The 17,210-nt window shown below is 34.6% G+C and overlaps 1 protein-coding gene and 1 non-coding gene across 3 annotated transcripts in view; both read right to left on the bottom strand.

The window, feature by feature from the left end:
- Positions 1 to 16,871, bottom strand: part of DCAF17 (DDB1 and CUL4 associated factor 17) — a 29,555-nt gene extending 12,684 nt beyond the window's left edge. The window contains exons 1-8 of one of the 2 annotated variants that reach the window (XM_054562311.1): positions 16,553 to 16,871; positions 16,043 to 16,146; positions 11,783 to 11,873; positions 9,190 to 9,326; positions 8,429 to 8,489; positions 6,685 to 6,774; positions 4,165 to 4,269; positions 3,763 to 3,868 (exon numbers count right to left, since the gene is read on the bottom strand). In XM_054562311.1, the coding sequence (XP_054418286.1) occupies positions 3,763 to 3,868; positions 4,165 to 4,269; positions 6,685 to 6,774; positions 8,429 to 8,489; positions 9,190 to 9,326; positions 11,783 to 11,873; positions 16,043 to 16,146; positions 16,553 to 16,678 (820 nt within the window). In that variant the 5' untranslated portion in view covers positions 16,679 to 16,871. The remainder of the gene's footprint in view (positions 1 to 3,762; positions 3,869 to 4,164; positions 4,270 to 6,684; positions 6,775 to 8,428; positions 8,490 to 9,189; positions 9,327 to 11,782; positions 11,874 to 16,042; positions 16,147 to 16,552) is intronic. The other variant, XM_054562312.1, reaches the window with a different exon arrangement.
- LOC129062012 (small nucleolar RNA SNORA40) lies at positions 11,398 to 11,522 on the bottom strand. The gene has a single exon (XR_008528251.1). It is a non-coding gene; the product is annotated as a small nucleolar RNA SNORA40 (small nucleolar RNA).
- Positions 16,872 to 17,210: the final 339 nt, after the last annotated feature.

Raw genomic sequence — 17,210 nt, 5'->3', positions numbered from 1 at the left:
ATTAATTTCAGGTAGAGTGTAACAGACTTACTCTTACAGAAATACATAAGCAGAAGGCTCAGCAGCTTTCAAAGATCAGAATCCCTTTGGGCAGCCTTGTGAGACATCACAGGGTCTGTCTGGGCAAGTGGCTAATCTATGATTCCTTTGTTTACCTCTTTACTTAAGAATTTAATCTTTGGTTTATGAAGCTGTCACTGTCAGTAAAGTGGCTTATCTTAGGAAACCATTTACTCGAGTCATGTTCTTATAGAAATGTGTGTTTTCTTAGGCCTCTTCATAAGCACAATTTATTACTTAGTGTTATACATAAGAAAAAAACAAATAATTAAAAGTGAGTTCAACTGACGATCTTGAGGAGAAAGAAAAGATAGGCATAGACACAGCAAACATATTTAAAGTATTTTTAACCTTCTAAGGGTAATATTCTTAATATATAAAGAGGTCTTTTTTAAGTAATAAGAAAAATGTGAGCACCCCAAAAGAAAAATGGACAAATGACATAAATAAATAAATTATGAAAAAAATAGAAGCATTACATACAATAATATGGTGGCAGCCAAATGAAAGTAGATGAGGGAAGGAGGAGTTATAAAAAGAAAAAATATAATTAGAGTTTGAATTTGGGATTAAAATTTTAAGAAAATATATTATGGAGAATATAAAAGAGGTTTTAAAATTTTTTTTAAATCAATGCAAAAAGATGTATTTAAAAAAGAAATATTTTTCCCAACAGTTGCTAAAAATGGCCCCCAAAAAGCAGCACGACTCTGCTCACCACAACTCCGATGGGTCCCTACTAACCCTAAGAGCCCAAATTTACACCTCTAATACTATTCTCAGTTTTTTTTAAATGTCTTAGAAGTTCTCAGAGAGTAGTTGACCCCATGTCTTGTGGTGAGGAAATTTTAGGACAGGTGTAAACCTTCCAGTTGTCACTATAAAGGATACAGCAAGAATGTCTGGGTGGTATTTAAAAGAATGAGAGCCAGCAAAATGGGCTCCTACTGGCTAGAATCTAAAAAGAGACTCATTAAAAATAAAATATTAATTACAATGCTTTGAGTCTGTGAAAGGTCAAACAATGATACTTCAAAGGGGAGTTTTAACATCAAGTGTTCAAAATTATTGTTGTATTGTTTACAAAAAAAGAATGGTTGTAATAAGATATAATTTTTCTGTAATTTTATAACATAGGGAATAGTTACATTTGTCATTTTGTACATATGTGGATATATCTGGGATAAATTCTTAGAAATGGAATTGCTCAAGCAGTGTATGCAATATATTAAATAAATGAAAGTGTCTCTTTATACTTTTACCAATGCCGTTATCTGTTTGATATTTCAGAATTTGAAAAGATGTATCTTATGATAATTTTAACTTGCATTTCTCTTATCAGTGACATTGTGCTTTGTCCTCCTCTAATGAAAAGCCGTTTACTCTTCCTTTCCTTTCAAACAATATCCTTTGCTCATTTTTGTGTTATCACTTTTTCTTATTGATCTGTTGAACTCCTTACATATTGAGAAAATTACCCCTTTATAGTATGTTTTGTGAATATGTCCTGTTTGTTGTTTGATTTTTGAATTGGTTTATATTGTGTTGTGTTCTGTTTTGTTATGCAGAACTTTATTTTTATGTAACCAAACTTATCAACCCATTATTTTATCATTTAAGAGTAAGTTAGTATACATATATGTGACAATATAAAATGAATCTCAAAAATAGTATGCTAAGAGAAGGAAGCCAGACGAAAAAGTACATATCATATGATCCCATTTATGAGACTCTAAAAATATATATATTTAATCTATAGTGAAAGAAAGTGGATCATAGGTTGCCTAAGGCTGGGGTTGGGGAGGAAATTGACTGGAAAGGGCACAGGGGAACATCTGGAGTGATAAAAATATTCTAAATCTTAGTTGTAGTGATGGGTTCATGGTTATATACATTTGGCAGAACTCAAACTGTATAGTTAAAATAAGTGCATTTAAGTGCAAGTAAATGATACCTCAACAAAGTTGACTCCTTAAAAAGCAACTTATGAAAGAGTATTTACAGTACACTTTTAGTTTTAGACATAAATACATACATTGTAAGATTATTTAAAAAAATAAACATTCTAAAAGGTGATAACAGTTAACACTATACAGGAGGATTATGAGTGTTTAGATTTTCTCTATTTCATTTACTTTTATTTTCTATTTTTTTCTGTAGTAAAAATGAATTGTTTTGCATTAAGAAAAAAGTTATTTAAAGTTAAAATAAAAATTATTTTATACAGACTTTAATGATCCTAAAAAACAAATTTGAAGAAATAAATAGGATTTGAGTCTCTACAAGTTAAAAAAAAAAACTTCAAACTTTCCAATAAAGCATTCTACTTTTCTTAGGCAAATGTTGGAAAATTACCAATTTATGATATTTTACAATGACAATTGATTTCATAGATGTTTTCAAACATTATTATTTGAAAGTTGAGAAAACCAATGCCCAGAGAGATTAGATATTTGCCTACTACCACACCATCAAGCTAGCAGCCAGATGTCACTGTTTCTAGTAGCAGACCAAACTTCCGATTCCAAATCCAGCGCTCTTTCTTCAAATAGGGACCTACCTAACCCACAGCACAATCCTGCAGGCTCTATGTGCTTTATCACCCTATTTATTCTTTGTTTTACAAATTTATTGGTATTTTGACAAGAATAACGCTACTATTTTGGAAAATTCTTTTCAAAATAACATTTTAGTTACCATTAGAGACTATAGTTTTACAATTCTTAATAGATTCCTGCTGGAATGTTTGTATTGAATATAGAACCTATTATTGGGATGAGTTTTCACAAAACTGCCTAACACAGCTAGTCCAATTCATTCAAAAACTTGGATAACTTAATTGGTTACATTGAACACTCAATAGTTTTTATAGTTTGTCATTATTAAAAAGGACATCTTTCAAACAATTAAATCTATTTCTGTTTCTTGATCTGTGGATAATACAATGTTAAATGATGACAGAAAAATTCTTGTCTTAAGATATTCTGTCTATATTAGAAAACCCTTTGGAGTTTCACCTAAAAATAGCTTTATTAGTTGGAAATAAAGCATCCTCGATATAGTAAGAAATGACTCAATGAACTAAGAATAAAGATAAACAGATAATCAGAATAATAAAATATATTTTATTTTTAAATTTACTCATGTGAATTTAATATTCTTTGCAAACATTAAACCATCCTTGTGTTCCTAAGATGAATTCTGGTCAGTCATGGTTTATTTCTTTTAACATATGCTACTGAATGAGTAATATTTAATTTCTCCTTTAATAAACTGATGAACTTGGTAAGCTAGTTAAAAATAGAACATTTTCATTATATTTATACAATTGTGTATAATTTTCTTTTTTGTGTTTTGTCAACCATTAAGTATACTAGAAGATTCTCTTTGTGTCTAAGCTTTTATGTTCAGACAGAATGGTTATTATATTTTCCTTGGAAAATACCTTTCTTAGAAGTGGGTAAATTTTATAGAATTGTAAAATACTAAGGGGCCAAAGATAGTATCATTTGCTGCAATTCATCAATGAATGAATGATAGGTTTTTGTTGACACCTATTCAATAGCAAGGAGTATACCGTATAAAAGTAAAATGAATTCAGTTTGTAATAAAATTATAAGAAAATCATTTGGATGATTACAGTTAATACTTTACATGACCACTTATTTTTTAAGGCAAAAGAATACTATATAGCAGCCATACCTGTGACTTTAATATTACAAGGAATGCCAAAAGGAGCCTCTCCTACAGTTCCAGTAGTCCCACCCCATCTGCATGCACACCCTAAGTCAAGTTTCTGTTGCATGAACTAAAAACAAAACAAAACAAAAATGGTGTCTTTAGCACCTACTTATTTGTTGTCTGGAGAGAGAAAAAAATCAAATTCACATGTACACAACAGAAAATGTCTATTTATTCAAGGGCCTTTCTGTTTACCTTCCCACCCCTCTCCTCTATTAAAGGCTACTTTGGCTTCCTGCATTCATATAGTTTTGTAGAGGAGACATTTACACAAGTGTCTTACTCAAAAAGCTTTATAGTAAAAACATCATACCTCAATCCAAACCTCAAGTTAATTATATGGCAAATTCCAGTTTTCTCTACCTGTTCAGTGATGGCTTGGAAGCTATAGAGTCTGACCAGTCCTGAGCTGTACATCAAAATCAGTATTCCATGAGATAAGGTAGCATCTGTTACGTTCCCGAAAATCTGAGGGGAAAGGTAGATATCACCTGAGAAAAGACCAGAAGGCCAGTCCTCTGAGTGTTCACTGTGGTTTGCACATGTGCTTAATATTGAAGCTATCACTACAACATTGTTGACTAGAATCATAAGGTAATTATAATTTAGAAACTTGAAAATAAGGTGTTACTAGGAACGAGTGGTAAGCCACTGGAGCTCAGGCTGAAGCACTAATTAGAGATGCAGCAGCATTCATTTGCTTCATCCATTTGCTTCACAGTTTTGTCAATACCTTCTAATAAAAAATTGTATTCCTCATGGATATAGGTTTACACTGAGTCCATCTAATTCTAAATGAATATTTACTCTACCATGCATATACTGTCAGGGACCTATTTTTATGCTAAAATATTATTTATAAAGAGACTTTTTTTTCAGCTAATTAGACAGGGAGGGATTGGATCTAAGAAAGTAATTCTAGTAAGAAACAGCCAGGCCCAGATTTTTATCATTACCTTGATTTTTAAATCTTTAATAATGTTTAATTTTTTTAGTCATATAAAAGCCAAACAAGTTAAAGACCAAACACTTACTGGGCCATTAACCTAGCTAACCTTGAGTAAGGCTTTGGTTCATTGTTCTCTTTCTGTTTTTCTGCACTGGACCCTGCCTTGATCCTCCATAGAGCTCTGATGAAGAACTTGATCCTATGCCTATTTTAATGTTTAACAAAAGCCAACACAGATAAATATTCACAGCAATGAAAGAACAGCTAGAAATTATGTGACAATCTGTGTCTACTTCTACTCCAGACAAATTACATAGTAAAGATTTACTACCCCAATAAATAGTTTAAAGTACATTCTAAGTATGGAGCTTGGTCAGCCTTAATATACATGGTAAGTGAAACATATACTTCAATTCCAAGTAACCATAATCAAAACCAAATTTAATCTTTGACATGTAAAAATAAATAGAAACAATTTATGACTTTGCTAAGTGTTGATTCCTATTGTAGACTATAATAAGTATACACAATTACTTAATCCACAGGCACAAAGAGAACAATTACATTCATGAGTTTTGTTCATCTCTCAGAAGGTAAATTATAGATTGCTTTGATCTTGATTAGCTCATAACTTTTTACTCACTGATCCTCCTTCCCACTTTGAAGTAAGGACTTGTGTAATACAAACATAGTTTCAAATAAGGAGTGCTATAATAAAGTTGCCACTCTATTTTAAGATTTGGTTTGTACTTTGGAGTCAAATCTAGATTAAAATTCTAGCTCCTCCATTTACTACCTACTTAACTTCCTAGTTGAATACATTAGGTTATATTGTAAAATGCTCAAACTGCCTCCTACAAAACAAACAATTAATAAAAAACTAATATTATACTTTAGTCTTTATGCTATTAGCATAATATACTACATTAATTAATTTTAGTGGACCCTCAAGATCTGTCCTCTATAATACTTTAGGTGCTTAATTAAAGACTAGTAGAATAGACCAACAAATAACTATTAACCCAGAATAAGTAACCAACTTTTTAAAAGAAAGTAGGAAACTGCTGATTCTTTTACTCAAAAGAAATTTGTCCTTTCTTTCCTCCTGTATAACCACTCCACAAATTAAGCAGAATGGCAATAATAATAAAACCCAAAATTGAATGAGTTAGAAATTTACATATTTAATTATAAGGCTTGCTTATATATCATAAGTTTTAGATCTATATCTTGCAATTAAAATGAGGTTTTTTTGCAGCTTTTTGCTTTTATTTAATGATCATTTTAACAAACTTTGGAATAGCCCTCTGGAAAAATACCTTACTCATTTCATAATTTTATAAAATAGTGGTTTGTTAATGATTGCAGGTATTTAACACTATCCATATAAGAGGCACAAAAACATGCAGAAAGATGAATGGTGTTCTCATATATTTTGAAATAATTAAATAAAGTAGGTCAGCAAGTTTTTTACTGTAGGGAATTTTTTTTTTTAAGAGAAAGAGGGGAAGGGAGGGAGAAAGACAGGGAGAGAAACATCAATGTGAGAGACTGAAACAGCAATGGGTTAGCTCTAGTACACACCCCAGCCAGAGACTGAACCTGCAACCTAGGCATATGCCTTGACCAGGAATTGAACCAGCGACCTTTCAGTTTGCAACCAACAATGCCAAACCAACTGAGGCAACTGGTCATAGCCAGTCGTGAATATTTCTAATCAAAACACCTAATAATCAAATAATTAAATGATTACATTATATCTTATTGTAAAACAATTAATGTTGCAATTAACTCAGAAATGAATTCTTTGTGGGCGTGTAAGAGGCCCTGATCATTATTTCTCACATATCAATGTTACTCTCTTTCTGTGTCTGCCTCTCTTCCCCTGTCTCTAAAAATAAGTAAATAATGTCTTTAAAAAAATGAATTTCTACCTTTTTGCTGATCTCCAGAATCCCTATGAGTGAAAAGGGTAGAACATGGAACACTGCAAGGTACAGCAAAACAGGCTGTTGAACGCCTGCCTAAAAGACAAGACTAAAATTACAGGCAGCTCTCAACAGTATTTCAGAAACATTCTGCTTTTATGAGTTGAAAACATCCACCTGTCCTAGCATGCAGTTATATAGATGTTCTCATTAGTTGAAAACAGCCGTCTATCTACACTGCAAAGTTATTTAAAAAGGAAGGCATACATGTTCAAAATATGTCCATTAAACTTTTAGCCCTTCAGTCTAAACACACATGCACACACACACAAAAACTTATCACAGTAAACATAACACTAAACATTTCTTAGCAACAAAATATATTTTATATACTGTATGACAAAAACATTTTACATACAGTATGATAAAATATATGTTGTATGTTACATATTGTATAATATATAGCCATATGCTGGAAGCAACCTAAGTGCCCATCAGTAAATGAGTGGATCAAAAAACTGTGATACATTTACACAATGGAATACTATACAGCAGAGCTACTACCCTTCATGACAGCATGGATGGAACTAGAGAGCATTATGCTAAGTGAAATAAGCCAGGGGGAGAAAGACAAATACTATATGATCTCACCTATAAGGGGAACCTAATCAATAAAACAAACAAGGAAGGAAAATATAACCAGCAACATTGAAAGAAAAAAGAAACCAACAGAATCAAGAGGGAAGGAGCGAGGGAGCAGGGAAAAGGAAGGGAAGTGTCAAGTCAAGAACATGTATAAAGGACCCACGGACAAAGCCAAAGTGGGAAAGGATTGAGGGAGGGAGTAGGGGTAGGGGGGCAGGGGAAAGTGGTTGCATGAAAAGGGAGACAAATGTATTTGAACAATAAAAAAGTAAAATAAAAAATAAAAAACAAAAAAACCCCATTTCCATTACAAAGGAAAAAATACATATGGCTATATTATAACATAAATTAACACACATTTGTAGTGCTATAACAAAGTATACATTATATTTTAATACAATAAATTAATATATATTTATAGAATATTGTTTTAATCAAGCATATTAATAATTTATACTGTAAATTGGAATTCTAATAATATAGTCTAATCGAAATATACATAGTTATCATGATCACGTCATCTGAAAGCAGTGTTACACTGACATATCTATACAAAATGAGACAAAAATACCCCCAATAAAAGCTTGAGTGATTTCTCTGCTTGAAGAGAATCACTTCCTTACTTTGAAGAACAATATCAGTCAATTTCTTCCTACTGTGAAATGTAATATAATCTGTACCATCCCAGAATGGCTTAACAAGAATTTCTTTTTCTTCCCCCCACCTGAAGATATTTTTTTCATTGCTTTTAGAGAGAGGGGAAGGTGGGGAGGAGAGAGAGGGAGAGAGAGAGAAACATCAATGCGAGAGAAAAACATCAATTGGCTGCCTCTCGCAGGCTCCCTGACTGGGGATTGAACCGCCAACTTAGATGTGCACCCTAACCAGGAATCAAACCCACAAGCTTTGGATTTACAGGACGACGCTCCAACCAACTGAGCCACACTGGCCAGAGCTTAACTGGAATTTCTTAATTTGTGGTAAACTTTTATAGCACACTTCAGAAAACAAAAATCATTAGTTCTTTCATGACCAATCTGCAGACAAATTCCTACGGGGAAAAAAACAAATTTTCATTTTACTGAAAGTTTTTTAAGATGTCTACCTGGCGGGCCAATGCTGACTTGACTGCAATGACTTCTTGAGGAGTGTCCCAGCTCAAGTATCTTTTAAAAGAATGAAGCAAAGTTTATTCATTTGGACAGAGGGAAGGGAGGTCTCCTTATATTTAAAATCAAAATACAATAGATATAAGTTTTTTAGTTACTTAAATTATAAAAGCAATGTGTTTTTAAAATAAATAGGTAAAAAAATGCCCTCCTACCAGAGTTTTGATGAATAAAAATTGTTTGATCTAACAGTATTTAAAACTTAGAGAACAAAATAACTATTTCTGCTTTAAAATGGAAGTTATAAAAAGCATAAAAATGTTACTTTCACATTCTGAATGCACATACTTCCTCCAAAAAATTTACATCTGATTTATAAAGCTAGTAATTAAAATAACAGTTCTTGGATTGCACTAGGTGGGTAATTTAACTGAAACAGACTAGACTTCAGGAAAATCTACCATAAAGTGCATCCTACATATAGAATATTATTTATAGATGGAAAACACAAGAATCTTTAAAAGTTTATCTACCAGCTACTATAGGTTAGTTACTTATGAGAATACATACAAAGAAAATTATAAAAGGTCTATACCCTCAGATCTTCTAATGTAGTCATGAAGAGAGAAAAAGAATAGGTTTATAATCAAGATCCAGGTATGCAATGGAAAACTTTAAAAAAAAGTTTTTAATTTTCTGGGCCACAAGTCTCAAATTTCTATAATAAAACCTTGAATCATAAAGTCACAAATAATACCTGAATTTGCAATATGAAGCAAGATATATTTTCTCAAGGACTTTTCCTGTAGTTGCTGATATACGAAGTAGCCAATTATGAGCCGTCAGTGCTATAAGTGCAGATTTATAATCTGATGGATTGGGCAGCATTTCCCCCTAAAAAAATGAGATGTAAAAATGAAACTACTAGGCCATGAACAATCTGCAATACTCAATGTCCAAAGAAAATAGCTAAACACTTAAAGAAATAGTCAAATAAGTAAACAAAAAAAGAAATAGCAGATGTTCAAATGCATAAAGAGAGAATTAAGACAAGGAAAGATAAGATGTGGGTATTTTCATCATTAACTTAATCTATTCAGATAAAGCACTTAAACAGTACCTGAAATAAGTTATTACTTATAATTATTATTGATCATTAAGTGTTCTTAATGAATATGAATACTACTAATGATGTTGTTGTGATGATGATAACAGCAATAACAGGTTCTTAAAACCATCTAAAATAGCACAGCAATTAAGAGTCATCGCTAGAATAGACATTTCTTTATTCTAAGACTTATTTTCCTTTTGATAGAAGTCAAAATGACAAAAGGGAAAATTATCCCATTATTCACTGTGGCTCTACTCTAACTCCAAATGAAAAGCTATAATCCAAAATCAAAGCAGCCAGACAAGAACAGAAGATACAGTTGGTTTGAAAGGTAACCTGTGTCACCAAAGAATTATTCCCCAAAAAGGAAGAGGACAGCTGCTTGGGCGGGTCTGCCACTGAAGAGCTACCACAAGGTGGAAGTCTAAGGCAGGAAGAAACAGACAGAAAAGGTTCTTTCTTTGATTTGTGGAATAAAAAGGAAGTTCTAAGAGAAAAGTTAAAAACAGGAAAGTTAAAATTAATCTAGTATTTGCTAAGGCTGTAGTGAACATTTTTTTAATCAGTTTTTTATTCTATAGTGTGCTATATAAGTATCATCTCATGGAGATTTAAGTTTTAAAAAATATACTGTTTATACTTTGCCTATTAAAAAAAAAGAATATAAAGGAGCATACATAATAGGTTTGAGCTATTTTCCTAAACCAAAAGTTATATTCTACACAATGTCAGAAAAGAAGGGTATTACTTTAAATATAGTTTCACCTCAGTATGTTAAAGACAATGCAATATGCTTCTTAGTTTTTTTTAATGGAAAATCTTGCTTCACCTCAAATGAGAACAAAATGTTTGATGAGAAATGAGACTAGGAATTAGGTTACCTGAAATTCTATTTTTATAGGACTGCTCTAAATTTTTGGTGCTTTGTATTAGTGTCTTCAAACACTTTTCTCAACTTAGTATTTTGTCATCCTTCTCCCTGCACCAATGAAAATGCATGCCAAGCCTTTTGATATTGGGGCACAACAGGTATTTTTAGCATTTGATAAGAAGTTAGGGAAGAAAAGATTTAAAGCTTTCTGATTTTTAAAATGGAGCCTTCTATGAACAGAGAATAAGTGTCTGGGGAAAAAGAAAGCAGTTGCTACTGAAAACTACAATTTTATGTAAAAACAACAGTTTAAAAAGTAACTTTAATAGTAAATTCAAAATATAGTTTTCTTATGCTTTAAACATTATTTTTTGATTACATATTGTGAGTTCTATTTTTCCTGGAGGACAATCAACCAGATTCAAAGGCCTGATTAATTTCTTGTAGTATTTCCTAGGGCATTTCTTAATACTGACCCCATGGAAGACTAATATTTAGAAAAGGGAAGTTCTATGACCAAGAGTTTGGAAAAACAGTTTGACAATCACCATGCAGTTTAGTCTTATTATAAGTATTATTACAATTAAAGGCTCTGAAAAGTAATTCTGTAAGTTTGTTTAACCTTTTACACTCAGAATATCTCAAACTTATTTGTCTACAGCCCACTTCCTCTGAACTCCTTTAGTAACTATTAGATAACATCTAATGAAAACAGTGTCCTAAAAAATACACACTAGGGCAATGCTGGTCTAGTAGAATGAGCTTACCTTTTTTTTTTTTAATCTTATGATTTCCAAACAAGATCCCTGGAGGAAACTTATAAGAATCCCCTTTCAAACAGTCGTGTAAAATAACTGTTGCCCATAACATGTAATATAACATCTAACAAAAATCTTTGTTTCAGTATAAGTAGAATGATTTCTTACACAACTATAAGCTAGTTTTCATTTCTTACGGAGTCTTTTTTTCTTTTTTAAGGTTATCATGTTCCTGCTTATATGTATCAAAACTCAGACTGAACAAGTTCTGGGTTACAAAAGAGGATTTTCTTTTTTGCACCTGTATGTAGTCTTTGCTCACAAATTAAACAAAAACAAACACAAGTGCTATCTTACAGAACTTTTAATCAGCTCATAACTGTTTCTAATTTTCAAGATTAACAAATGGTATATCACATTTTTAAAATATATTTATAACATTATTATTTCATGAGGAAACGTAATAATCAAAAAATAAACTCTCTTGATTCTTTTCAAGATTCAGGAATCACTATGATATTTAAATTTTATTCCCTTATATAATATATTAACAATAATCAGTACTAGGCTAAAAATGCTTTAGAAACAAAGACCTAAAAACAAATCTTACCACTGGACATTCCCATAATAAAGCATCCTCTATTTTTTCTGATTTGGAACATTTTGGCATTTCATAAAGTTTTCTTGGCTCAGATGCAACACTGAGGAAAAAAATAAATGATTAATGATTATTCATCTTGATAATTGAAACCGTGTTTGCTCAAGTTTGTGTGATTCTTTTTTCTATTCAGAGATTTAGGCTACCAAAATACTTCTTCTTATTAACTGTTTGCTTTCTTCTTCTTAATTATGTTAACATTTTTTTCTGATCATAAAATTTATAATGAATATTAATAGAAAAAGTCTTTAAAATACAATAAAATCTAAGTAGACTTATGCTATAAAAACACCAAAAATAACCTCTATTAACATTTTGATTCATTTCCCTCTAGTCTTTCTTTATATACATATATCTACTTGCAGATTATTTTCCAAAACAGGATCATGAACATTTACTGTGAATATCTCAGCTGAAATCCATGGTGTTCATATTTATTACTCCAATATTTTTAAATGAAAATTAATCAGGAGCCCCATTATTTTAAAATGCAAATTAGTAGATTAAAAAAAGAAACACCCTTTAAGGTTTTTTTACTCCCCAATGCCTTTCAGAAAGGTTGAACAAGTTTATACTTCTGCCAATATTGAACACTACATTTTTGATGTGAAAAATAGCCTCTTACCCTTAATTTATTCTTCTCTGATTACTACTGAAATGTGCACATAAGTTTTCATTTTTTTAACTGATGAACTTTCAAATTGAACTACTGTCAGACACGAATTTGAGGGTAACAATTTTATTCACCTTTGATGTTCTCTTACTGATTCAAAGGTTTAAATCAAACAGAATTTCACAGGAATGAAAGCAACCTCATATATGATTTTAACCTATGGGGACAACATTCTGAATGGCATACTAAAGAACTCTAATACTATTTACCAACCAATGCCACTTCTACTACTTTACGTTTTTAAATTAAAACAGATACCTCTAAATTGAGAAAGCTATGAATTGGGCACTAAATACCAAAGAATTACTACTCATTTTGCGAAGTATGATGACATTATGATCATACAAGAAAATGTGCAGATTGCTACTTCCCGCGTGACAGCATGGGGGTTCTGTGGGCATGCTCCCCAGGAACCCTGGTGGAAATTATAAAAGGACAACTATTTTAAAGTCTCTGAAAATGATCCTGGGGGCATAAAGCAAATGATGAAACATTCATCTAAGAAAATCAACTAGGACTCAGTAAGAATTGTGGGTCCGTGGTAATTAAAGTAGGATGTGCTACCTCCCCACTATTCTTAGCTCAGGAAGGCAAAACCTCCATTCCAGACTGACACAGCAAAGAGCACAGGGCTCCCTCTACCCCAGCTCCCAGAGGGCTATCTCCCTGAGGGGCTGCACTTGCTATCCAGCCCCCAGCTGCTTGTTGCTAGGACTGAGTCCTGGATAAGTAAAGCCGAGAGGTGGGGCTCTTTTCTTCTGCCTAGCCCCTATTCACAGGATAGAGGTTCTGCCTTGAGCATGGCATGCCTAACAACACTGGAGCCTAGATTTGTTTTACCCCACCTCATAGAGTAGTGATTCCACACTGAGAGGCAAAAAGGCCTGAGGCTAACGCCTGCTGCATCCCCAAATGCTCAGTTTTCAGAGCAGTCCCTTAGAGAGAAGTGTGCCATTGACACACCCCACCTCATGCTCCCATCACAGCCACAGCTCCAGAGCGCTGATTCAAAGATTTTGCCTAGGTGGAGAAGCAGGTCATAAAGCAGATAACCCCTTGTCCCTGCCCAGAAGAACTGACTTCATTTGCAGCAGAGTGAGAAGGAGCTCTAGCCTAAGAGCACTCTCAAAACCACTGAAGGTTGTGATGAACAAATGGGAAGAGATTGGTGGTGATTCACTGGCCATACAGGCTAAACTGTATGCAGACTAATTTCCCAGAGAGAACCAGAAAAAGATCGCTGGAAGGAGCCATCCTGAGTCAGAAGAAATTTAAAACACTTCCTAAAAAACTATCCTAACTTCTAGTTTCTGGTCCAACACATAAAGAGCTTGGAAGTCATCATACCTGTCTTCACTACAAGAAAAAAAAAAAAGAACAAACTAAAAACCAACAACTCTTATTACATCCATCAAACAGCTGATCCATTGAGGTTATAGGGCAAACTGCAGCTCCCAACACTGGAGAGAAAGGTGGATACCAAGAATCATGTCTTACCAGAGGCAAAATGTAGGAGCAAGCCACTAGTCGGTAGTGGGGAGACAAAAATAGGACCCTAAAGGAAATTTGGCCTCTGACACCTGCAGTTACAGCCAAGAACAAACACAGCCTAACTCCTAGCCAGATAAACATAAAACCTCACTCTAAACACCTGTTTGCCACAATTCATTATACCTAATACATCCCATACAACTTTCAACAAAAAATTATAAAGCATGCTAAAATGCAAAATACAAAGTTTGAAGAGATAAAGTAAGTATCAGAACTAGACTCAGATATGGTGAAGATACTGGAGTTTAGATTGGGAATTTATTGGTAATTTAGAATTTGGAATCAGATTGGGAACTTAAAATAACTATGATTAATATGCTAAAGGCTCTAATGGAAAAAGTGGACAACATGCAAGAACAGATGGATAACTAAACAGATTTTTTTTTAAAGCCAAAGAGAAAATCAACAGGAAATGCTAGAAATCAAAAGCATCCTAACACAAATGAAGAATGTCTTGGATGGGCTTGAAGATATGTCAAGAGAAACTTCCCAAACTAGAAAGTAAAAAGGATGAGAAAAAAATAACTTCCCAAATGAGAAAAAAAAGAATAAATAAAAGCAGATCGCTGGGAGAAGCCATACTGAGTCAGAAGAAATTTAAAACACTACCCAAAAAACTATCCTAACTTCTAGTTTCTGGTCCAACACGTAAAGAGCTTGGAAGTCATCACACCTTCCAAAATCAAAATCAGAATATCAGAATATCAAAATTGGAATATTAAAAACTATGGGATAACTAGAAAAAATGTAATATACACATAATAGGAATAAAAGGAGAAGAAAGAGAAAACAAAACAGAAGAAATTCTTGAAATAATAATGGCTGAGAATATTCCAAGTTAATGTCAGATTCCAAACCACAAATTTAAGAAGCTTACAGAACACCAAGTATAATACATTTTTAAGAAATCTGTACCTAGGTATATCATATTCTAACTGTAGAAAATAAAAACCAAGAGAACATCTTTAAAGAAGCCAGGGGGAAAAGCACCTTACCTATGGTGGAACAGGTTAAAAATTACATTGGACTTCTTTTTAGAAACCATGCAAGCAAGCAGAGAATGGAGTGAATACTGAAAGGGGTAAAAGAAAAAGCCCCACCAACCTAAAATTCTGTATCCCATGGAATTATCCTTCAAAAGTCAAGACAAAAATAATACCTTCCCAGACAAACAAAAATTGAGGAAATGTATTGCCAGTAGACCTGCCTTACAAGTTTTCAAAGAAGTTCTTCAGAGAGGAAAAAAATAATATGGGTCAGAAACTCTGATCTACCCAAAGAGTGTTAGTGAAGAAATAAATGAAAGTAAAACAAAACACTTTATTCTTGTTATACTTTTTTTTTTAAATCCTCACCCAAGCATATGTTTATTGATTTTAGAGAGAGAGGGGGTGGGGAGAGAGAAACATCAATTGGTTGCCTCCCTAACACGCCCCACCACGAATCGAGCCCGCAACCTAAGTATGTGCCCTGACCAGGGACAGAACCTTCAACCTTTCAGTCTATGGAACAACACTCCAATCATGAGCCTCTTAACTATGAAGATCTTTCTTATTTTTTATAACAGATAAAACTGTCAATAGTAATAGCAACAAGGTATTCAGTGATTGTAACTTATAGATATAAGTAAAATCAATGACAGCGATATTATAAAAGGCAGTAGGGAGGAATTAGAATATTCTATTACAAGGTAGCTGCACTATCTATGATGAGGTACAGTATTACACGAAAGAAATTTAGAGAGCAATTTATCATTTTGCCTGCACTACAAAGTAATTTCACTTTAAATAGTATTTACAAAGAGGAAACCTGCAACTTTAAATTTAACAAAATTTTCAAGTTACACGCAATTTTACCACCTATTTTGGACACATTTTTTCATTCTCCAATATCACTAAGCTCTAATGTAGGAATGTGTTTCTATTTTAAAAAAAATAAAGATCAACAATGAGGTGGATTATAGCAAAAAAATTCCTCCAAAAAGATACCTGCTGACACAGCACCGATAATTATCAAAATATATTCTTCCTCTCTCATAGGCAATAGGTGACTTGGAATGAGTAGTCCAAACATTTTTAAATTTAGTACTTTCCTGAAAGACACAAATAATTTCAGTTTAGGAAATAACTCAAGCCTCTACTGTGCACCAATTTTATGACAGATAGTTAAATTTAGGGTTTTCAAAGAAATTTCACGTACGTTATTTAGAAACATATGTTCAATCCTTCCTCACACTCAGGTTTTGGTTTAAGTAGGTGATTAACTTTTAAAAAGATTGTTTGCTTACAGACAGAAGCAGCTTAAAAGACAAAGTATCTGGCTAGTATTATAATACCTTAGTGACTAATTCCTCAGGTTGAGGGCATGATGCTCCTGTCCATCACATATAACCTTCTTAAAAGGGGGGCTCTACCGCGTACGACCTGCGCCCCACAAGGCCTGACCACCCACCAGGCGCCCGGCAGCCCTCCGCCCCGCCCCCCGCGGCCGGCGGTCACCTGGCACACTAGCGCCCGCAGGATGCCCAGGTTCGTCCTCTGCACCACGCCTGCGTCGCGCGAAAAGAAACCCAGCGCCCGGCGACTCAGCCGGTGGCACACGTTGGCTTTCCGGGTTGGGCCCATAGAGGCACGGCCACGCCGGGGCTGGCAGGGCCTCAGAAGGGGGGCGCGCCCCCACTGCCTGCGTGGGACGGCGGCCGCTACCTTGGAACCTCGAGGCCCCAACCCGCTTCGGGGACTACGAAAAAACTCACACGGGAAGCCAGGCAGGGGACGCAGGGCAGCGGGGCAAGGGAAGACAGAGCTGGCACCGCCTGGGCACCAAGAGGAGGGAAGGAAAAGCCCCCCCCCCCCCCGCTTTACAGCCCGTCCCCTGAACACCCTCTAGTTCTGGTCCCGGCTGCGGGCTGCGTCGCGCCCGTAACGCGTGGCCTGCCGGAGCCGTTCCCTCCTCGGGAAATGTAGTTCCCGGTGTCCTCAAAGGGAGCCGGGCTTGTTCTCAGAACTACAGCTCCCATCAGGCGGCAGGAACCGAGCACCGGCTCGGGCGGTCGGCCCAGCCCTCCGCGGCCCGCGGCGCCCCGCCCCGCCCCCTCTGGCCGCGCGGCGGCTGCGCCGTGGGGCTGGTGCGCCTTTCCGGTCGGCACGCGGCGCG

Source organism: Pteronotus mesoamericanus, unplaced genomic scaffold (assembly GCF_021234165.1).
Source record: "Pteronotus mesoamericanus isolate MK-2021 breed Mesoamerican mustached bat unplaced genomic scaffold, CSHL_Meso_final scaffold_651, whole genome shotgun sequence".
Lineage (NCBI taxonomy): Eukaryota > Metazoa > Chordata > Mammalia > Chiroptera > Mormoopidae > Pteronotus > Pteronotus mesoamericanus.
Note: the sequence above shows the minus strand (reverse complement) of the source record. Positions and strands in the feature narration are given on the sequence as shown.